Source organism: Heterodontus francisci, chromosome 3 (assembly GCF_036365525.1).
Source record: "Heterodontus francisci isolate sHetFra1 chromosome 3, sHetFra1.hap1, whole genome shotgun sequence".
Lineage (NCBI taxonomy): Eukaryota > Metazoa > Chordata > Chondrichthyes > Heterodontiformes > Heterodontidae > Heterodontus > Heterodontus francisci.
The window spans coordinates 29,826,432-29,849,604 of record NC_090373.1 but is presented as its reverse complement, the minus strand read 5'-3'; the positions used below and the strand labels follow the sequence as shown (position 1 = coordinate 29,849,604).

At 51.7% G+C, this 23,173-nt stretch overlaps 1 protein-coding gene across 1 annotated transcript in view; it reads left to right on the top strand.

Annotated features, from left to right (window-relative positions):
- The window catches only part of lyst (lysosomal trafficking regulator), a 419,684-nt gene that overhangs the window by 144,061 nt on the left and 252,450 nt on the right, over nt 1–23,173 (top strand). The window contains 1 exon segment of the mRNA XM_068020720.1: nt 11,602–11,692. Coding sequence (XP_067876821.1) covers nt 11,602–11,692 — 91 coding nt within the window.

Sequence of the window (23,173 nt, the reverse complement as noted above, 5' to 3'; positions counted from 1 at the left end):
GGAGAGAGAGAGAGAGACTGGGGCGGGAGAGAGAGAGAGAGACTGGGGCGGAGAGAGAGAGAGAGACTGGGGCGGGAGAGAGAGAGAGAGACTGGGGCGGGAGAGAGAGAGAGAGACTGGGGCGGGAGAGAGAGAGAGAGACTGGGGCGGGAGAGAGAGAGAGAGACTGGGGCGGGAGAGAGAGAGAGAGACTGGGCGGGAGAGAGAGAGAGAGACTGGGGCGGGAGAGAGAGAGAGAGACTGGGGCGGGAGAGAGAGAGAGAGACTGGGGCGGGAGAGAGAGAGAGAGACTGGGGCGGGAGAGAGAGAGAGAGACTGGGGCGGGGAGAGAGAGAGAGAGACTGGGGCGGGAGAGGGAGAGAGAGAGACTGGGGCGGGAGAGGGAGAGAGAGAGACTGGGGCGGAGAGGAGAGGAGAGAGAGAGACTGGGGCGGGAGAGGGAGAGAGAGAGACTGGGGCGGGAGAGGGAGAGAGAGAGACTGGGGCGGGAGAGGGAGAGAGAGAGACTGGGGCGGGAGAGGGAGAGAGAGAGACTGGGGCGGGAGAGGGAGAGAGAGAGACTGGGGCGGGAGAGGGAGAGAGAGAGACTGGGGCGGGAGAGGGAGAGAGAGAGACTGGGGCGGGAGAGGGAGAGAGAGAGACTGGGGCGGGAGAGGGAGAGAGAGAGACTGGGGCGGGAGAGGGAGAGAGAGAGACTGGGGCGGGAGAGGGAGAGAGAGAGACTGGGGCGGGAGAGGGAGAGAGAGAGACTGGGGCGGAGAGGGAGAGAGAGAGACTGGGGCGGGAGAGGGAGAGAGAGAGACTGGGGCGGGAGAGGGAGAGAGAGAGACTGGGGCGGGAGAGGGAGAGAGAGAGACTGGGGGGGCGGGAGAGGAGAGAGAGAGACTGGGGCGGGAGAGGGAGAGAGAGAGACTGGGGCGGGAGAGGGAGAGAGAGAGACTGGGCGGGAGAGGGAGAGAGAGAGACTGGGGCGGGAGAGGGAGAGAGAGAGACTGGGGCGGGAGAGGGAGAGAGAGAGAGAGAGAGAGACTGGGGCGGGAGAGGGCGGGAGAGAGAGAGAGAGAGGAGAGAGAGAGAGAGAGACTGGGGCGGGAGAGAGAGAGAGAGAGAGACTGGGGCGGGAGAGAGAGAGAGAGAGAGAGAGAGAGAGAGAGAGAGAGAGACTGGGGCGGGAGAGAGAGAGAGAGAGAGAGAGAGAGAGACTGGGCGGGAGAGAGAGAGAGAGAGAGACTGGGGCGGGAGAGAGAGAGAGAGAGAGAGAGACTGGGGCGGGAGAGAGAGAGAGAGAGAGAGAGAGAGAGAGACTGGGGCGGGAGAGAGAGAGAGAGAGACTGGGGCGGGAGAGAGAGAGAGAGAGACTGGGGCGGGAGAGAGAGAGAGAGAGAGAGAGACTGGGGCGGGAGAGAGAGAGAGAGAGAGAGAGACTGGGGCGGGAGAGAGAGAGAGAGAGAGAGACTGGGGCGGGAGAGAGAGAGAGAGAGAGAGAGAGAGACTGGGGCGGGAGAGAGAGAGAGAGAGAGACTGGGGCGGGAGAGAGAGAGAGAGAGAGACTGGGGCGGGAGAGAGAGAGAGAGAGAGAGAGACTGGGGCGGGAGAGAGAGAGAGAGAGAGACTGGGGCGGGAGAGAGAGAAAGAGAGAGACTGGGGCGGGAGAGAGAGAAAGAGAGAGACTGGGGCGGGAGAGAGAGAAAGAGAGAGACTGGGGCGGGAGAGAGAGAAAGCGAGAGACTGGGGCGGGAGAGAGAGAAAGCGAGAGACTGGGGCGGGAGAGAGAGAAAGAGAGAGACTGGGGCGGGAGAGAGAGAAAGAGAGAGACTGGGGCGGGAGAGAGAGAAAGAGAGAGACTGGGGCGGGAGAGAGAGAGAGAGAGAGACTGGGGCGGGAGAGAGAGAGAGAGAGAGACTGGGGCGGGAGAGAGAGAGAGAGAGAGACTGGGGCGGGAGAGAGAGAGAGAGAGAGAGAGACTGGGGCGGGAGAGAGGGAGAGAGAGAGACTGGGGCGGGAGAGAGGGAGAGAGAGAGACTGGGGCGGGAGAGAGAGAGAGAGAGAGACTGGGGCGGGAGAGAGGGAGAGAGAGAGACTGGGGCGGGAGAGAGAGAGAGAGAGAGAGAGAGAGACTGGGGCGGGAGAGAGAGAGAGAGAGAGAGAAAGAGAGAGAGAGAGAAAGAGAGAAAGAGAGAGACTGGGGCGGGAGAGAGAGAAAGAGAGAGACTGGGGCGGTAGAGAGAGAGAGAGAGAAAGAGAGAGACTGGGGCGGTAGAGAGAGAGAGAGAGAGAGAGAAGAGAGAGACTGGGGCGGGAGAGAGAGAGAGACTGGGGCGGGAGAGAGAGAGAGACTGGGGCGGGAGAGAGAGAGAGACTGGGGCGGGAGAGAGAGAGAGAGACTGGGGCGGGAGAGAGAGAGAGACTGGGGCGGGAGAGAGAGAGAGAGACTGGGGCGGGAGAGAGAGAGAGACTGGGGCGGGAGAGAGAGAGAGAGACTGGGGCGGGAGAGAGAGAGAGAGACTGGGGCGGGAGAGAGAGAGAGAGACTGGGGCGGGAGAGAGAGAGAGAGACTGGGGCGGGAGAGAGAGAGAGAGACTGGGGCGGGAGAGAGAGAGAGAGACTGGGGCGGGAGAGAGAGAGAGAGACTGGGGCGGGAGAGAGAGAGAGAGACTGGGGCGGGAGAGAGAGAGAGAGACTGGGGCGGGAGAGAGAGAGAGAGACTGGGGCGGGAGAGAGAGAGAGAGACTGGGGCGGGAGAGAGAGAGAGAGACTGGGGCGGGAGAGAGAGAGAGAGACTGGGGCGGGAGAGAGAGAGAGAGACTGGGGCGGGAGAGAGAGAGAGAGACTGGGGCGGGAGAGAGAGAGAGAGACTGGGGCGGGAGAGAGAGAGAGAGACTGGGGCGGGAGAGAGAGAGAGAGACTGGGGCGGGAGAGAGAGAGAGAGACTGGGGCGGGAGAGAGAGAGAGAGACTGGGGCGGGAGAGAGAGAGAGAGAGACTGGGGCGGGAGAGAGAGAGAGAGAGACTGGGGCGGGAGAGAGAGAGAGAGAGACTGGGGCGGGAGAGAGAGAGAGAGAGACTGGGGCGGGAGAGAGAGAGAGAGAGACTGGGGCGGGAGAGAGAGAGAGAGAGACTGGGGCGGGAGAGAGAGAGAGAGAGACTGGGCGGGAGAGAGAGAGAGAGAGACTGGGGCGGGAGAGAGAGAGAGAGAGACTGGGGCGGGAGAGAGAGAGAGAGAGAGAGAGACTGGGGCGGGAGAGAGAGAGAGAGAGAGAGAGACTGGGGCGGGAGAGAGAGAGAGAGAGAGAGAGACTGGGGCGGGAGAGAGAGAGAGAGAGAGAGAGACTGGGGCGGGAGAGAGAGAGAGAGAGAGAGAGACTGGGGCGGGAGAGAGAGAGAGAGAGAGAGAGACTGGGGCGGGAGAGAGAGAGAGAGAGAGAGACTGGGGCGGGAGAGAGAGAGAGAGAGAGAGAGACTGGGGCGGGAGAGAGAGAGAGAGAGAGAGAGAGAGAGAGAGAGAGACTGGGGCGGAGAGAGAGAGAGAGAGAGAGACTGGGGCGGGAGAGAGAGACTGGGGCGGGAGAGAGAGACTGGGGCGGGGAGAGAGAGAGAGAGAGAGACTGGGGCGGGAGAGAGAGAGTGAGAGAGAGAGACTGGGGCGGGGGAGAGAGAGAGAGAGAGAGACTGGGGCGGGAGAGAGAGAGAGAGAGAGAGACTGGGGCGTGAGAGAGAGAGAGAGAGAGAGAGAGAGAGACTGGGGCGGGGGAGAGAGAGAGAGAGAGACTGGGGCGGGAGAGAGAGAGAGTGAGAGAGAGAGACTGGGGCGGGAGAGAGAGAGTGAGAGAGAGAGACTGGGGCGGGAGAGAGAGAGAGAGAGAGAGAGAGACTGGGGCGGGAGAGAGAGAGAGACTGGGGCGGGAGAGAGAGAGAGAGAGAGAGAGAGAGAGACTGGGGCGGGAGAGAGAGAGAGAGAGAGAGAGAGACTGGGGCGGGAGAGAGAGAGAGAGAGAGAGAGACTGGGGCGGGAGAGAGAGAGAGAGAGACTGGGGCGGGAGAGAGAGAGAGAGAGACTGGGGCGGGAGAGAGAGAGAGAGAGAGAGAGACTGGGGCGGGAGAGAGAGAGAGAGAGAGAGAGACTGGGGCGAGAGAGAGAGAGAGAGAGAGAGAGAGACTGGGGCGGGAGAGAGACTGAGAGAGAGACTGAGAGAGAGACTGAGAGAGAGACTGAGAGAGAGACTGAGAGAGAGACTGAGAGAGAGACTGAGAGAGAGACTGAGAGAGAGACTGAGAGAGAGACTGAGAGAGAGACTGAGAGAGAGACTGGGGCGGGAGAGAGAGAGAGAGAGAGAGAGAGAGAGAGAGACTGGGGCGGGAGAGAGAGAGAGAGAGAGAGAGAGAGAGAGAGAGACTGGGGCGGGAGAGAGAGAGAGAGAGAGAGAGAGAGACTGGGGCGGGGGAGAGAGAGAGAGAGAGAGAGAGAGAGACTGGGGCGGGGGAGAGAGAGAGAGAGAGAGAGAGAGACTGGGGAGAGGGACAGAGAGAGAGAGACTGGGGCGGGGGAGAGAGAGAGAGAGAGAGAGACTGGGGCGTGAGAGAGAGAGAGAGAGAGAGACTGGGGCGGGGGAGAGAGAGAGAGAGAGAGAGACTGGGGCGGGAGAGAGAGAGAGAGAGAGAGACTGGGGCGGGAGAGAGAGAGAGAGAGAGAGACTGGGGCGGGAGAGAGAGAGTGAGAGAGAGAGACTGGGGCGGGAGAGAGAGAGTGAGAGAGAGAGACTGGGCGGGAGAGAGAGGAGGAGAGAGAGACTGGGGCGGGAGAGAGAGAGAGAGAGACTGGGGCGGGAGAGAGAGAGAGAGAGGGACTGGGGCGGGAGAGAGAGGGAGAGAGAGAGACTGGGGCGGGAGAGAGACTGGGGCGGGAGAGAGAGAGAGAGAGAGAGAGACTGGGGCGGGAGAGAGAGTGAGAGAGAGAGACTGGGGCGTGAGAGAGAGAGAGAGAGAGAGAGACTGGGGCGGGAGAGAGAGAGAGAGAGAGACTGGGGCGGGAGAGAGAGGGACTGGGGCGGGAGAGAGAGGGAGAGAGAGAGACTGGGGCGGGAGAGAGACTGGGGCGGGAGAGAGAGAGAGAGAGAGAGAGAGACTGGGGCGGGAGAGAGAGAGAGAGAGAGTGAGAGAGAGAGACTGGGGCGTGAGAGAGAGAGAGAGAGAGAGAGACTGGGGCGGGGGAGAGAGAGAGAGAGAGAGACTGGGGCGTGAGAGAGAGAGAGAGAGAGAGACTGGGGCGTGAGAGAGAGAGAGAAAGAGAGAGAGACTGGGGCGTGAGAGAGAGAGAGACTGGGGCGTGAGAGAGAGAGAGAGAGAGAGACTGGGCGGGGGAGAGAGAGAGAGAGACTGGGGCGGGGGAGAGAGAGAGAGAGATTGGGGCGGGGGAGAGAGAGAGAGAGACTGGGGCGGGAGAGAGAGAGAGAGAGAGAGACTGGGGCGGGGGAGAGAGAGAGAGAGACTGGGGCGGGAGAGAGAGAGAGAGAGAGAGACTGGGGCGGGAGAGAGAGAGAGAGAGAGACTGGGGCGGGAGAGAGAGAGTGAGAGAGAGAGACTGGGGCGGGAGAGAGAGACTGGGGCGGGAGAGAGAGAGTGAGAGAGAGAGACTGGGCGGGAGAGACTGGGGCGGGAGAGACTGGGGCGGGAGAGTGAGAGAGAGAGACTGGGCGGGAGAGTGAGAGAGAGAGACTGGGGCGGGAGAGTGAGAGAGAGAGACTGGGGCGGGAGAGTGAGAGAGAGAGACTGGGGCGGGAGAGTGAGAGAGAGAGACTGGGGCGGGAGAGTGAGAGAGAGAGACTGGGGCGGGAGAGTGAGAGAGAGAGACTGGGGCGGGAGAGTGAGAGAGAGAGACTGGGGCGGGAGAGTGAGAGAGAGAGACTGGGGCGGGAGAGTGAGAGAGAGAGACTGGGGCGGGAGAGTGAGAGAGAGAGACTGGGGCGGGAGAGTGAGAGAGAGAGACTGGGGCGGGAGAGGGAGAGAGAGAGAGACTGGGGCGGGAGAGGGAGAGAGAGAGACTGGGGCGGGAGAGGGAGAGAGAGAGACTGGGGCGGGAGAGGGAGAGAGAGACTGGGGCGGGAGAGGGAGAGAGAGAGACTGGGGCGGGAGAGGGAGAGAGAGAGACTGGGGCGGGAGAGGGAGAGAGAGTGACTGGGGCGGGAGAGGGAGAGAGAGTGACTGGGGCGGGAGAGGGAGAGAGAGAGAGTGACTGGGGCGGGAGAGGGAGTGAGAGAGAGTGACTGGGGCGGGAGAGGGAGAGAGAGAGTGTGACTGGGCGGGAGAGGGAGAGAGAGAGTGTGACTGGGGCGGGAGAGGGAGAGAGAGAGTGTGACTGGGGCGGGAGAGGGAGAGAGAGTGTGTGACTGGGGCGGGAGAGGGAGAGAGAGAGTGTGACTGGGGCGGGAGAGGGAGAGAGAGAGTGTGACTGGGGCGGGAGAGGGAGAGAGAGAGTGTGACTGGGGCGGGAGAGGGAGAGAGAGAGTGTGACTGGGGCGGGAGAGGGAGAGAGAGAGTGTGACTGGGGCGGGAGAGGGAGAGAGAGAGTGTGACTGGGGCGGGAGAGGGAGAGAGAGAGTGTGACTGGGGCGGGAGAGGGAGAGAGAGTGTGAGACTGGGGCGGGAGAGGGAGAGAGAGAGAGTGTGAGACTGGGGCGGGAGAGGGAGAGAGAGAGTGTGAGACTGGGGCGGGAGAGGGAGAGAGAGAGTGTGACTGGGGCGGGAGAGGGAGAGAGAGAGTGTGACTGGGGCGGGAGAGGGAGAGAGAGAGTGTGACTGGGGCGGGAGAGGGAGAGAGAGAGTGTGACTGGGGCGGGAGAGGGAGAGAGAGAGTGTGACTGGGGCGGGAGAGGAGAGGGAGAGAGAGAGTGTGACTGGGGCGGGAGAGGGAGAGAGAGAGTGTGACTGGGGCGGGAGAGGGAGAGAGAGAGTGTGACTGGGGCGGGAGAGGGAGAGAGAGAGTGTGACTGGGGCGGGAGAGGGAGAGAGAGAGTGTGACTGGGCCGGGAGAGGGAGAGAGAGAGTGTGACTGGGGCGGGAGAGGGAGAGAGAGAGTGTGACTGGGGCGGGAGAGGGCGGGAGAGAGTGTGACTGGGGGCGGGAGAGAGTGTGACTGGGGGCGGGAGAGGGCGGGAGAGAGAGTGACTGGGGCGGGAGAGGGAGAGAGAGAGAGAGAGAGAGTGACTGGGGCGGGAGAGGGAGAGAGAGAGAGAGAGAGAGAGTGTGACTGGGGCGGGAGAGGGAGAGAGAGAGTGTGACTGGGGCGGGAGAGGGAGAGAGAGAGTGTGACTGGGCGGGAGAGGGAGAGAGAGAGTGTGACTGGGGCGGGAGAGGGAGAGAGAGAGTGTGACTGGGGCGGGAGAGGGAGAGAGAGAGTGTGACTGGGGCGGGAGAGGGAGAGAGAGAGTGTGACTGGGGCGGGAGAGGGAGAGAGAGAGTGTGACTGGGGCGGGAGAGGGCGGGAGAGAGAGTGACTGGGGCGGGAGAGGGAGAGGGAGAGAGAGAGAGAGAGAGAGTGACTGGGGCGGGAGAGGGAGAGAGAGAGAGAGAGAGAGAGTGACTGGGGCGGGAGAGGGAGAGAGAGAGAGAGAGTGACTGGGGCGGGAGAGGGAGAGAGAGAGAGAGAGTGACTGGGGCGGGAGAGGGAGAGAGAGAGAGTGACTGGGGCGGGAGGGAGAGAGAGAGTGTGACTGGGGCGGGAGAGGGAGAGAGAGAGTGTGACTGGGGCGGGAGAGGGAGAGAGAGAGAGTGACTGGGGCGGGAGAGGGCGGGAGAGAGAGTGACTGGGGCGGGAGAGAGAGAGAGAGTGACTGGGGCGGGAGAGTGAGAGTGACTGGGGCGGGAGAGTGAGAGTGACTGGGGCGGGAGAGAGAGTGACTGGGGCGGGAGAGAGAGTGACTGGGGCGGGAGAGAGAGTGACTGGGGCGGGAGAGAGAGTGACTGGGGCGGGAGAGAGAGTGACTGGGGCGGGAGAGAGAGTGACTGGGGGCGGGAGAGAGAGTGACTGGGGCGGGAGAGAGAGTGACTGGGGCGGGAGAGAGAGTGACTGGGGCGGGAGAGAGAGTGACTGGGGCGGGAGAGAGAGTGACTGGGGCGGGAGAGAGAGTGACTGGGGCGGGAGAGAGAGTGACTGGGCGGGAGAGAGAGTGACTGGGGCGGGAGAGAGAGTGACTGGGGCGGGAGAGAGAGTGACTGGGGCGGGAGAGAGAGTGACTGGGCGGGAGAGAGAGTGACTGGGCGGAGAGAGAGAGAGAGTGACTGGGGCGGGAGAGAGAGTGAGAGAGAGAGACTGGGGCGGGAGAGAGAGTGAGAGAGAGAGACTGGGGCGGGAGAGAGAGTGAGAGAGAGAGACTGGGGCGGGAGAGAGAGTGAGAGAGAGAGACTGGGGCGGGAGAGAGAGTGAGAGAGAGAGACTGGGGCGGGAGAGAGAGTGAGAGAGAGAGACTGGGGGCGGGAGAGAGAGTGAGAGAGAGAGACTGGGGCGGGAGAGAGAGTGAGAGAGAGAGACTGGGGCGGGAGAGAGAGTGAGAGAGTGAGACTGGGGCGGGAGAGAGAGAGAGAGAGAGACTGGGCGGGAGAGGGCGGGAGAGAGAGTGACTGGGGCGGGAGAGGGAGAGAGAGAGAGAGACTGGGGCGGGCGAGAGAGAGAGAGAGAGAGACTGGGGCGGGCGAGAGAGAGAGAGAGAGAGACTGGGGCGGGCGAGAGAGAGAGAGAGAGAGACTGGGGCGGAGAGAGGGCGGGAGAGAGAGTGACTGGGGCGGGAGAGGGAGAGAGAGAGAGAGACTGGGGCGGGCGAGAGAGAGAGAGAGAGAGACTGGGGCGGCGAGAGAGAGAGAGAGAGAGACTGGGGCGGGCGAGAGAGAGAGAGAGAGAGAGACTGGGGCGGGCGAGAGAGAGAGAGAGAGAGAGACTGGGCGGGCGAGAGAGAGAGAGAGAGAGAGACTGGGGCGGGCGAGGAGAGAGAGAGAGAGAGAGAGAGAGACTGGGGCGGGCGAGAGAGAGAGAGAGAGACTGGGGCGGGCGAGAGAGAGAGAGAGAGAGAGAGAGACTGACTGGGGCGGGCGAGAGAGAGAGAGAGAGAGAGAGAGACTGACTGGGGCGGGTGCGAGAGAGAGAGAGAGAGAGAAGACTGACTGGGGCGAGAGAGAGAGAGAGAGAGAGAGAGAGAGAGACTGACTGGGGCGGGAGAGAGAGAGAGAGAGAGAGAGAGAGAGAGAGACTGACTGGGGCGGGAGAGAGAGAGAGAGAGAGAGAGAGAGTGACTGGGGCGGGAGAGAGAGAGAGAGAGAGAGTGACTGGGGCGGGAGAGAGAGAGAGAGAGAGAGAGAGTGACTGGGGCGCGAGAGAGAGAGAGTGACTGGGGCGGGAGAGAGAGAGAGAGAGAGACTGGGGCGTGAGAGAGAGAGAGAGAGAGAGAGAGAGAGACTGGGGCGGGGGAGAGAGAGAGAGAGAGAGTGACTGGGGCGGGAGAGAGAGAGAGAGAGAGAGAGAGACTGACTGGGGCGGGCGAGAGAGAGAGAGAGAGAGAGACTGACTGGGGCGGGAGAGAGAGAGAGAGAGAGAGACTGACTGGGGCGGGAGAGAGAGAGAGAGAGAGAGAGAGAGAGAGAGACTGACTGGGGCGGGAGAGAGAGAGAGAGAGAGAGACTGACTGGGGCGGGAGAGAGAGAGAGAGTGACTGGGGCGGGAGAGAGAGAGAGAGAGAGAGAGTGACTGGGGCGGGAGAGAGAGAGAGAGAGAGAGAGAGTGACTGGGGCGGGAGAGAGAGAGAGAGAGTGACTGGGGCGGGAGAGAGAGAGAGAGAGAGACTGGGGCGGGGGAGAGAGAGAGAGAGTGACTGGGGCGGGGGAGAGAGAGAGAGAGTGACTGGGGCGGGGGAGAGAGAGAGAGAGAGAGTGACTGGGGCGGGAGAGAGAGAGAGAGAGAGAGTGACTGGGGCGGGAGAGAGAGAGAGAGAGAGTGACTGGGGCGGGAGAGAGAGAGAGAGAAAGAGAGAGAGAGTGACTGGGGCGGGAGAGAGAGAGAGAGAGAGAGAGAGAGAGAGAGAAAGAGAGAGAGAGTGACTGGGGCGGGAGAGAGAGAGAGAGAGAGAGAGAGAGTGACTGGGGCGGGAGAGAGAAGAGAGAGAGAGTGACTGGGGCGGGAGAGAGAGAGAGAGAGAGAGAGAGAGTGACTGGGGCGGGAGAGAGAGAGAGAGAGAGAGTGGGGGCGGGAGAGAGAGAGAGAGAGTGGGGGCGGGAGAGAGAGAGAGAGAGTGGGGGCGGGAGAGAGAGAGAGAGAGAGAGAGAGAGAGAGAGTGGGGGCGGGAGAGAGAGAGAGAGAGTGGGGGCGGGAGAGAGAGAGAGAGAGGGAGAGAGACTGGGGCGGGGGAGCGAGAGACTGGGGCGGGGGAGCGAGAGAGAGAGAGAGAGAGAAACTGGGGCGGGAGGGGGGGGGGGGTCGAATGGGGGCTTGAGAGGGGGGGGTCGAATGGGGGCACAGGAGAGGAGGGGTCGAATGGGGGCACAGAGAGAGAGAGAGTGGACGGGGGGTGGTCTGCGGGCGAGGGGCGGGGGCGAGGGGGGCCGGCGAGAGAGAGGGGGCGAGGGGGCGGGCGAGAGAGAGAGGGGTGCGCGAGAGAGGGGGCGAGCGAGAGAGAGCGGGGGTCGAGCGTGAGTGTTGGCGAGGGGGGTGAGCAAGATATAGAGACTGGAGGGAGTGAGAGAGAGGGGTACTTGAGGGGTGGGGAGCGGGAGATTCAGAGGTTGCAGGGGGTTGTTGGTAATGCGATCAAGATCACTTGACAGATCAATATCTATCCAGAAAACTCCGCATCGCTACATCAAGTGTGAGAGCTGTTATTAGCTACATGTGCAAGCAAAAACAATGCCAGGATCGCTGGAAATCTACATAGTAACGAGAAAATATATTAATAAATCAGTGTTCTCATCTAAAGCTTGTTCACTAAAATTTATAAAAACCTTTATAAAACTCTGGCTCATCCCCAACTTGTGTTATGTCCTGGAATGCATCGCCCCATAAGGCGAGGTACATACAGTAGGGTCTTTCAAAAGGGAATTGGTTAAGCACCTGAGGAGAGAAAAATTGCAGGACTACAGCGAAAGGGTGGGGGAGTGAGACTGGCTGAGTTGCTGTTGCAGAGAGCTGGTGCAGACACGATGGGCCAAATGGCCTCCTTCTGTGCTGCAACTATTCTATGATTCTATAACTATTTAACACTGCCATGACACTGGACTGTAGTAGCAGCAGGACGTAGCAGCTCCAAAAATAAGCACTTCACTGTTTCTTTATTTAACCTTTTCTCAGAATACACATTGTTTATTTTTAATTTTCACTTAATGTCTCTTTTCGAACTGCAGTGAGGAATTCTTTTTAACATGAAAGTTTGAACTGCCCATTTATTATTAGAAGCATTCATGGAGAGATGTGAAATGCCAGCAGCATTTTCTGATTGGATGATATACCTGAAGTATTGCCTCTGATTCCAGACTGACTTGGAAATTTTTCAGGTAAATGGGTGAAGGCTCATTTTGAATACGGTCTAACTGTGCTCATGTGATGTCATTTGTTACTGTTTTTTGATAGGAATTAACCTGCAGAGAGGAATTGCTTACTCTACTCCTGTCACTTCTCCCGCTTGTCTGGAAGATACCTGTTCAAGAAGAGAAAGCTCCAGGTCTGTCTTACTATTCCTATATGTTTAGATAAATGTCTTTGCCTCTGGTAATACTTATGGAGTTGTTCACAGACCTTTGTGTTTATATTTGTTGTTGGATGCTTGTTATATTTAGAGGATTACTGAAGATTCTTGATGGTATAAGAGTAGATGTTTTATAATCTGCTTCCGCATTTAAAAGCATTATGGATGCATTATATGTGGCAAAAGAAACTCATGTTCCTCGGTTGAATTTCTCAAATCAGATTTGATGTGTACTGGCTTGTTATGTACTTGCATTGTTGGAATAACTGAAAATTATGCATTTCTGTGTGTTTTTAAAAAATAAATCTACAAGGAATAGCTCTTTTCTGTGGAAGAAACATGAATTGTATGCAGATTTTCATCCGTTAACTACGGAGGAAGTTCAGAATTTCCATCATCTTATGGCAGTAGATTTGACTTGTTTAGATCTGATTTGTAGGGAAGGACTTGGTGCCATATTTTCTTGGAGTAGCAAATCCAATAAATATTCTCTCAAAAGCTTAATTTACAACAATGTGGTTAGAAAAATGTTAAATTACCAAAGAACAAAAGTGCATAATAGTGTGGAGGAACAGAGGGATCTTGGGGTCCATGTCCATAGATCGCTCAAAGTTGCCACCAAGTTGATAGGGTTGTTAAGAAGGAGTATGGTGTGTTGGCTTTCATTAACAGGGGGATTGAGTTTAAGAGCCGCGAGGTTATGCTGCAGCTCTATAAGGCCCTGGTTCGACCACACTTGGAATATTGTGTTCCGTTCTGGTCACCTCATTATTGGAGGGATGTGGAAGCTTTAGAGAGGGTGCAGAGGAGATTTACCAGGATGCTGCCTGGACTGGAGGGCATGTTTTACGAAGAAAGATTGAGGGAGCTAGGGCTTTTCTCATTGGAGCGAAGAAGGATGAGAGGTGACTTGATAGAGGGGTACAAGATGATGAGAGGCATAGATAGAGTGGATAGCCAGAGACTTTTTCCCAGGGCAGAAAGGGCTATCACCAGGGAGCATAATTTTAAGGTGATTGGAGGAAGGTTTCGGGGAGATATCAGAGGTAGGTTCTTTACACAGAGAGTGGTGGGTGCGTGGAATGCGCTGCCAGCGGTGGTAGTAGAAGCAGATACATTAGGGACATTTAAGCAACTCTTGGATAGGTACATGGATGATAGTAGAATGAAGGGTAGGTAGTTAGTTTGATCTTAGAGTAGGTTAAAGATTCGGCACAACATTGTGGGCCGAAGGGCCTGTACTGTTCTATGTTCTATAATATGACCTGAACAAAATGCCTCGTTCATGCCAGAAAGTACAAAATCTCTGGCACTGGAAAAATAATAATAGTTCTCCAAACATCTGAGATCTCAGCAATTGAGATTATGATGTAAGCATGTCAAGTATGCCTTAATCTTGTCAAATTAATTCGAGATCCATTATCACCTTTCACAGATCAATCTAACACCACTATAAAAATTAAATAATGCTAGACTCCTTTTTTTTTTTGAGAAGATGCCAAATAAACTTGCACATACCCAGCAATGTCATTGGTGTTCAACATGTGTCTTTGTGCATGAATTGAGAATATGGCTAAGAATGTAAACATACACTACTACACTTGCTTTATCAAGGATATGTATATAAAGTTGTAAACACTCCAGCTGAACTGACAAAGTAATGCAACCCATAATAGTTGGGCCAAGTGCATACCAGCCATATATTCCTCATTTCACAGGGAATTAAATTTATCAGAACTGTGTCATTTCTTTAGTGTGATAATAAGTTGTCATGAAAATATACACACTTCATATTGTTACGACCGAGGCGGGAGGAATGCAGTGTCTTTTCTAGTTCCACTTCTCCACAGGTCACAACATATATTTAAATGTTTACCCGGTTACCGATACAGCCAACCATATACTCTATGTTTTATCCCAGAATAAAATACACCAATCAGGTTTTTTTTAATAAACAGCAAAGCTATCAGTATATTATGAAACAAGACTTAGAAGTAATGAAGCAAAGCATTAACACACAGATTGAAATATGAAAGTTCCCTTTTTAAATTCCCCAATCACGCGCGCACACACACTGGAAAAAATACAGAAATTCTCTGTGCAGAGGTCTCTTACAAAAAAAAGACTACTTTTCCCAAATACTAGCTATTTCTTGAATAAAAGAGAATAATTTCTTGAATAAAAAGAGAAGATATGCAAGGAGGTCAGTTGTCCCTTTTTTGGTCTGGCGTCCGGGTATATGGAGATCATTTCAGAAGCAGTCCATTCTGGAGATGTCGAGAATTGTTCTAGTAGGCTTTCTAGGAGAAGTGTGGAATCGGGGTTTTCTGTCAGCACACATGAATTTAAAAACCACAACAAAATCTATAAATTGCATTGAGCAGGTTGGTATGTACACGTCAGGGACAGCAGGAGAAGCTATATGTGTGACAGCGATCCTTGGAGAATTACAGCTGATATCAGAAGGTTATGGGGTCACACTGATAATGAGGGAGAGAGAGGTCTATAGTTCGGATTGGCTCACTCCTGATTACAGCATGGGCAGAAGATTCTTTGAGTGATTCCAAAACTGGGCAAGAAGGAAGGAGAGAAAAAAAAAATCAAATCTCCTTTATGAATTTCAGCCTTTCAGGTTTGAAACAAATGGATTATGCAATGTGATGTTTGTCTTGTTGCCAGGTTCTATTATATACCTTTGTACCTTTTGTACTGGTCCCATAGGTTCAAGGGAAGAAGGCTCATTCTTACTGGCCAATATTTATGCAATACTCTCTGGTTTGAAGCAGTCATGAAAAATGACTTTACTCTTCTAAATCCAATGGCATATCTTGTATGTACACTTGAAGCAACTGTCTATTTCTTGTTTGTTAACCAATGGAAGCCATCTGGATATTTCTGATTTAGTCAATGAGTTAACTAAATCCTGCTATTTTTTCATATAACATTATCAAGTGCTATAGTGAGGGAGAAAAGCAGCATCTAATGCTCCATTTCTGTGGCAACCTGTTTCTATGCTTTTTAACTGACCAATGAGAAGACACTGGGTTGCTCCAATATCATCAAACAAAATAATCTAACAGAAGTGCCCCCATTTAAAGAGGCACAACTGATAGAAAACTCAATCATACGAAGCAAAAGAAACATATCAACTTAAATGATATTGTTTCCGCGATCGGCTATGTATTCCAATCCTTGCGGTGTCCACCGGTCATGGAAGACCTCGCGCGTACCAGTGGACACCGTGTGCGCCTTCTGCTGGGCCACCCAGGTGTGAACAAAGCCACGGACTAGAGGCAGGCAGCCAGAACGACCACCTGCATGGGCTGTGTCCAACCTGGACCTAGAGATGGCCACCTTGGCCAGACCTGGGAATTTGTTTCTTCTTGCATCCGTGAGGGCTTTACAACTCTCTATTGAAAACCAGTTATCAATCTGCTGTATCCATTACAAAGGCTTTTACCCATCTTGAATGTAGATTGTGTCCCAACTTTGTTATATGTTAACCAATTAGCCTGCAAGGAATTCCTTAGTGAAGTTACTAATAACTTAGAAGAAGGCTTTTTCCTTGAGGAAGTTTTCACAACAGTTGTTGTAGTAAGTACTTGAATAAAGATGTCACAACAAAGGAGATAAACTAAATTGTACTATGAATTCCACAAATACTTACAAAAAAGTAAGTTGTTGCATGATGAAGTGTTAGCTTTCTGTTTTTTTAACAAGACCATCTTTATCTGAATGATTCCCAGGTAATTTCCTATTGCTGTTCTTACTGTTTTTAATGTTGTCAGCTTTGGCTCATGTAGGAATTTTGCCATCTGAGTCAGAAGATGTTGGCTTCAAGTCCCTCTCAAGTGATTTGAGGACATCATTTTGGCTGAGTACCGCTGAGAATCCAGTGCATTATGGAGGGAGCGCTGCATTGTCGAATGTGTCATCTTTTGGATGAGATTTTAAAACCAAAGTGCCATCTCCCCTCTCAAATGGATGTAAAATATCCATTATTCAAAGAAGAGCAGGGGCGTTCTCCCTGGTGTCCTGGGTCAAAATTTATCTCTCAGCCATTATCATTAAAACAGATTATTGGCTCGTGCTATATGTGGAACCTTGCTATATGCAAATTGGCTGCCGCATTTCCTATATTACAACGATGATTATGCTTCAAAAATACTTCATTGGCAGTAGAGCGCTTTTCAAGGTGCTATATAAATGGAAATTATTTCTTCAATGCAGTTTTTTTCAGTGTTATGTGGATTTTTTTTTACTTTGTTCTGAGTAATAGAGTTTTACAGCACAGAAACAGGCCCTTTGGCCCAATGCGCCTGTGCTGACCATCAAGCACCCATCCAATCTAATCCCATTTTCTCGAACTTGGTCCGATAGCATCATAGAGCTTGCACAGACTTACACAGTCAGGATAGAGTCATAGAGCATGCAGAGACTGGAAGGTGCTCAGGCTTATGATTCCAGTATTCAGTGCTGCTGTTACTAAACTCTGATTTCACTTTTTACTTTAATCACATTAGTTACTACACTGAATAATGTGAGGTATGTTTCTTTTTAAATAGTGATTAATTTAAGCCTTCATTAAAAAAACACTGAAATATTTGGGGTCATTTTCAGTTAAATTGTTTTTTTTAAACAATTTTTATTATAGGTCCTTTCCCAGTGCATTGCTACGTGATAAGTTCTAATGTTCCAGTGTTTGCCGAGTTAATTACTTTCAGTTGGGGTGATGGTGATGCACCTAAATTGGCATCAGTGCCCCCAGAGAAGGGAAAATTAGTCACAGTTATTCTATGATCAATATAGGACAATTGCTGGCAAGTGTGTGTTTGTGGGCATTGGCAGAGGACAGAATTAGGCTCAGCTATGATTTCCTCAAAAGCTTGTCAGCACATTTCATTTGTGGTCCTTAAACTTAAAATATGCTTTTTGCCATTTTGAATGCTTAAGCACTGGGTTTTTGTAAGAATTCTGTTAACACTCAAAACCATCAACTTTTGCATTCATTTTAGTTTAGAAGACTTGCATTTATCTGGTTTGAGGTGGATTTTAATCCTTTTTTTCCCCTTAAAAACAAGCCCTATCCAAACACATTGTATTGCTTTCCATGTCAGCTTTTCATCTATTTGTAAATTATTTTCACAGTATTATTAGAAATTCCGATGTGTTGCTGTCTTATTTGAGTGTTAAATTATCTCATCAGTTAGTTTGCATATCAGCAAGGATGTGTGGAGGCCTGAGTCATTATTTTCATGTTCTAATTTAGGCTTCTTCCCAATACCTGTGCGTAATGCAAGGAAGTTGGTTTCCTTGTAATCAAAACTTGTTCTAATGCTTGAAGTTTATTAATTAACACACAAGAGGATGAATAAAGAATCTTCTCATCATTGGTGTATACAGTGAAAAGAGTATGGCCTAACCGCCTTCTCCTCCAGTGCCCCAGTGTGTGTACGCAGCACATTATATGTTGCAGGGCCTTGGTTCGTGCTGAGTTAATTTAAGTTGGGACACTCTAATCAGCAGAGCACACACAAGGAGATAATGCAGGAAGATGGATTTGAGGTAGATGATCAACCATGATCTTATTGAATGGCAGAGAAGGCTTGGAGGGCCAAGTGACCTACTGTTGCTCCTAATTCTTATGTTCTTACAGTTGGTGCAGGGCCCCTATTTCCGATTGTTTGGCTCTTCCAAGCATGGGAGGGCTTGGTAGTTGCACTAAAGATGTCTCTGGCCATCACTACACCTCTTCGTTCTAGATTGTCTCCTTTTTCCCCCAATTCACTTTCTTTAACCATTTTGTTTCTTTAAGATTGGTCAGCTACTCAGAGACTCGACTAATTTGTGTCTGGTCAACTGATCAGGAGGTAGAAATTCTTTGACAAGGCTCAAGAAATGCCTCCTGTGGCAGTGAATAACCTGAATTGCAGCTGCTCAGAAACTGTCATTCTACAAATTTCTTAATTCACCTAGACTTCAACACTCTTAACAATTTGCCTCATGGAGCAAATGCTAGTTTTCGCTTCATAGCTTTAAGTTGTTTGTTGTGAGTTATTTTTCTTCATGGGTGTAACATCCTTTTTTTCATCTGAGAAAATTATGTTTGGTTTACGTCAGTGCCATTCCATGTTCCTACTGCAAGACAGTCAAGATGAAGTATTTTCTTTGGGTGTTGACAGTCTTTCGGACTGTGTCTTTTGTGGTTACTTTGGAATGATATTGAGAGAACCTAATTTTCCCATGATTTGGATTTTACCACCAACCTCTACAAAAGTTGTTCTGAAAATAAGCTGCTGAAGAAAATAAACATTTATTTGTATAATCCCAAAAGCATGTCAACAAGATTTTATACTATTGACAGCCTTTAAGTTTTTTTTTAGTTTAGACATGTCTACTTTTGTTTCGAGGCACACCCTTTACTATTTCTTGACATGAAGCTAACAGTTCCCTGAGAGCACAATCATCTGATAGCGAGACCAATTGTTCAAAATTTCTATGACTAAACTTTCCTCTTGTGCCCCATCCCCTTCTACCAAAGGAGTTTTGATACAAGCTGTTGAAAATCAGTATATGTTTCTAGAGAAGTCAAATTATCTCCTGGACATATGAGTAGGGTTTTGACTTCCATTTATGACTGGCCATCAATTGTTTGTTCTTGGTCAGATCAGCCTCTTTCATAGCCTCAGACTAGCCTCTAATCATGAACATTTAAACATTTTCATGTGATCACAACAATAGCACAGTTTAAATATTTTTGTTTCAAAAGTTAGAGTTGAATTTGGAGTGGGAAAGTTGTGTAAGGCCAGGAAGAGAGATTTAAAAAAAAAACAATTTGAGGCTGGGATTGATTGACAGGAGTGGATGAGCTGGGATCAAACACCAAGGACCAAAAAAAGGGAAAGTTGACAAAATCAATATGGCTGGGGCTGCTAGCCAGTGAGGATAGTGAGGAGACAGACTGAAAGCAGAGAGAATGGCTTGAAGTCAGATAGAAAATACACACAAAATTATTTAAAGCAGAAATGGAGAAATTTGCATGGAATTTGCAAAACTGAACAGAAACATCAGGTTTAGTGGATGGCTGGCAAAAGCTCCGTAGGTGGATAATAGGAGGAGGTATGCTGTCAGGTGGTGGCAGCAGGCTGATAGGTGTCGAATAAAAATGTTACGTCAAGATTGTGACAATGGAAATAAGGTTTTTGGGCAGGGCATGTGTGCTTACATGCAAGGTATTGATGCAAATACATTGTGGTAATTTTATTTGTAATGCTCTTTTGACATAGATGTAACAATTAGTTTACTGGTCATTGCTTTGCACTAGAACATTACATAAGAAATAGGAGCAGGAGTAGGCCATTCAGCTCTTCGACAGCTCTTCGAGCCCACTCCACCATTCATTGAGATCATGGATGATCTACATCAATACCATTTTCCTGCACTATCCACATATCCCTTCGTATTTTTAATATGTAGAAATCCATCGATCTCAGTCTTGAACATACTCAAAGACTGAGCCCCCACTGCCCTCTGGAGCAGAGAATTCCAAAGATTCAGCACACTCTTGAGTGAAGAAATTCCTCCTCATCTCAGTCCTAAATAGCCTGCCTCTTATTCTGAGACAGTGTCCCCTGGTTCCAGACTCCCCAGCCGGGGGAAACATCCTTCTTGCTTCTACATTGTTGATACCTGTAAGAATTTTGTATGTTTGAATGCTATCACCTCTCATTCTTCTTAACTCCAGAGAATAAAGTCCCAGTCCATCTAATCTTTCCTCAAAGGACAATCCCTCCATCCCAGGAATTAGTTTGGTGAACCCTTGTTGCACTTCCTCTATGGCAAGTGTATCTTTCCTTGGGTAAGGAGACCAAAACAGCACACAATACTCCAGGTGTGGTCTCACCAAGGCTCTATATAATTGCAGCAAGACATCTTTACTTCCCTACTCAAATCCTCTTGTAATAAAGGCCAGCATACCATTTGCCGCCTTAATTGCTTGATGTACCTGCATGTTAGCATTAAGTGACTCATGAACAAGGACACCAAAATCCCTTTGAAGTTCAACGCTTCCCAGCCTCTCAACATTTAACAAATACTCTATTTCTGTTTTTCCTACCAAAGTGGACAACTTCACATTTCTCCACATATTCCATTAGGGGTAGGCGGTGGCGTAGTGGTATTATCACTGGACTAGTAACCAGAGACCCAGTGTATTTCTCTGGGGACATGGGTTCGAATCCCACCACAGCAGAAGGTGGAATTTGAATTAATTTAATAAATCTGGAATTAAAAAAAACGCTAGTCTAATGATGACCATGAAACCATTGTCGATTGTTGTAAAAACCCATCTGGTTCACTAATGTCCTTTAGGGAAGGAAATCTTCTGTCCTTACCTGGTCTGGCCTACACGTGATTCCAGACCCACAGCAATGTGGTTAACTCTTGCACTCAGTTCTACCTAACCACTACGACGTCAATAAAAAGGAATGAAACCGGATGGACCACCCGGCATTGACCAAGGCACCGGAAACGACAACGGCAAACCCAGCCCTGTCAACTCTGCAAAGTCCTCCTTAATAACATCTGGGGGCTTGTGCCAAAGTTGGGAGAGCTTTCCCACAGACTGGTCAAGCAACAGCCTGACATAGTCATACTTACGGAATCATACCTTACAGACAATGTCCCAGACACTGCCATCACCATCCCCGGGTATGTCCTGTCCCACTGGCAGGACAGACCCACTAGAGGTGGGGGCACAGTGGTATACAGTACGGAGGGAGTTGCCCTGGGAGTCCTCAATATCGACTCCAGACCCCATGAAGTCTCATGGCATCAGGTCAAACATGGGCAAGGTAACCTCCCTACTGTTCACCACATACCGCCCTCCCTCAGCTGATGATTCAGTACTCCTCCATGTTGGACACCACTTGCAGGAAGCACTGAGGATGGCAAGGGCACAAAATGTACTCTGGGTGGGGGACTTCAATGTCCATTACCAAGAGTGGCTCGGTAGTACCACTACTGACCGAGCTGGCCGAGTCCTAAAGGACATAGCTGCTAGACTGGGTCAGCGGCAGGTGGTGGGGGAACCAACACGAGGGGAAAACCTACTTGACCTCGTCCTCACCAATCTGCCTGCCGCAGATGCTTCTGTCCATGACCATATTGGTAGGACGAAGTCCCGCCCTCACATTGAGGATACCATCCATCGTGTTGTGTGGCACTATCGCTGTGCTAAATGGGATAGATTTCGAACAGATCTAGCAATGCAAAACTGGGCATCCATGAGGCGCATCAGCAGCAGCAGAATTGTACTCATCCACAATCTGTAACCTCGTGGCCCGGCATATCACCCACCTTACCATTACCATCAAGCCTGGAGACCAACCCTGGTTCAATGAAGAGTGCAGGAGGACATGCCAGGAGCAGCACCAGGCATACCTCAAAATGAGGTGTCAACCTGGTGAACAGGACTACTTGCATGCCAAACTGCGTAAGCAGCATGCAATAGACAGAGCTAAGCGATCCCATAACCAACGGATCTGATCTAAGCTCTGCAGTCCTGCGACATCCAGCCATGAATGGTGATGGACAATTAAACAACTAACTGGAGGAGGTGGCTCCACAAATATCCCCATCCTCCATGATGGGGGAGCCCAGCACATCAGTGCGAAAGATAAAGCTGAAGCATTTGCAACAATCTTCAGCCAGAAGTGCCAAGTAGATGATCCATCTCGGCCTCCTCTTGAAGTCCTCATCACAGATGCCAGACTTCAGCCAATTGGATTCACTCCGCGTGATATCAAGAAACGACTGAAGGCACTGCAAAAGCTATGGGCTCTGACAATATTCCGGCAATAGTACTGAAGACCTGTGCTCCAGAACTTGCCGCGCCCCTAGCCAAGCTGTTCCAGTACAGCTACAACACTGGCATCTACCCTGCAATGTGGAAAATTGCCCAGGTATGTCCTGTACACTAAAAGCAGGACAAGTCCAACCCGGCCAATTACCGCTCCATCAGCCTACTCTCAATCATCAGTAAAGTGATGGAAGATGTCATCAACAGTGCCATCAAGCATCACTTGCTTAGCAATAACCTGCTCAGTGATGCTCAGTTTGGGTTCCGCCAGGGCTACTCAGCTCCTAACCTCATTACAGCCTTAGTTCAAACATGGACAAAAGAGCTGAACTCGAGGTGAGGTGAGAATGACTGCCCTTGAGATCAAGGCAGCATTTGACCGAGTATGGCATCAAGGAGCCCTAGCAAAACTGAGGTGAATGGGAATCAGGGGGAAAACCTTCCGCTGGTTGGCATCATACCTAGCGCAAAGGAAGATGGTTGTTGGAGGTCAATCATCTGAGCTCCAGGACATCACTGCAGGAGTTCATCAGGGTAGTGTCCTAGGCCCAACCATCTTCAGCTGCTTCATCAATGACCTTCCTTCAATCATAAGGTCAGAAGTGGGGATGTACGCTGATGATTGCACAATGTTCAGCACCATTCGTGACTCCTCAGATACTGAAGCAGTCCGTGTAGAAATGCAGCAAGACCTGGACAATATCCAGGTTTGGGCTGATAAGTGGCAAGTAACATTTGCGCCACACAAGTGCCAGGCAATGACCATCTCCAACAAGAGAGAATCTAACCATCTCCCCTTGACATTCAATGGCATTACCATTGCTGAATCCCCCACTATCAACATCCTAGGGGCTACCATTGACCAGAAACTGAACTGGAGTAGCCATATAAATACTGTGGCTGCAAGAGCAGGTCAGAGGCTAGGAATCCTTCGGCGAGTAACTCACCTCCTGACTCCCTAAAGCCTGTCCACCATCTGCAAGGCACAAGTCAGGAGTGTGATGGAATACTCTCCACTTGCCTGGATGGGTGCAGGTCCAACAACACTCAAGAAGCGCGACACCATCCAGGACAAAGGAGCTCGCTTGATTGGCACCCCATCTACAAACATTCACTCCCTCCACCACCGACGCACAGTGGCAGTCTGTACTATCTACAAGATGCACTGCAGCAATGCACCAAGGCTCCTTAGACAGCACCTTCCAAATCCGCGACCTCTGCCAACTAGAAGGACAAGGGCAGCAAATACATGGGAATGCCGACACCTGCAAGTTCCCATCCAAGTCACACACCATCCTTACTTGGAACTATATCGCCGTTCCTTCACTGTCGCTGGGTCAAAATCCTGGAACTCCCTTCCTAACAGCACTGTGGGTATACCTAACCCAAATGGACTGCAGCGGTTCAAGAAGGCAGCTCACCACTGCCTTCTCGAGGGCAATTGGGGATGGGCAATAAATGCTGGCCTGGCCAGTGACGCCTACATTCCATGAATGAATAAAAAAAAATTGTCAATTATTTGCTCACTCGCTTAGCCTCTCCAAATCCTGCATCCTCCTCACAACTCACACTTGCACCTAGTTTTGTGTCATCTGCAA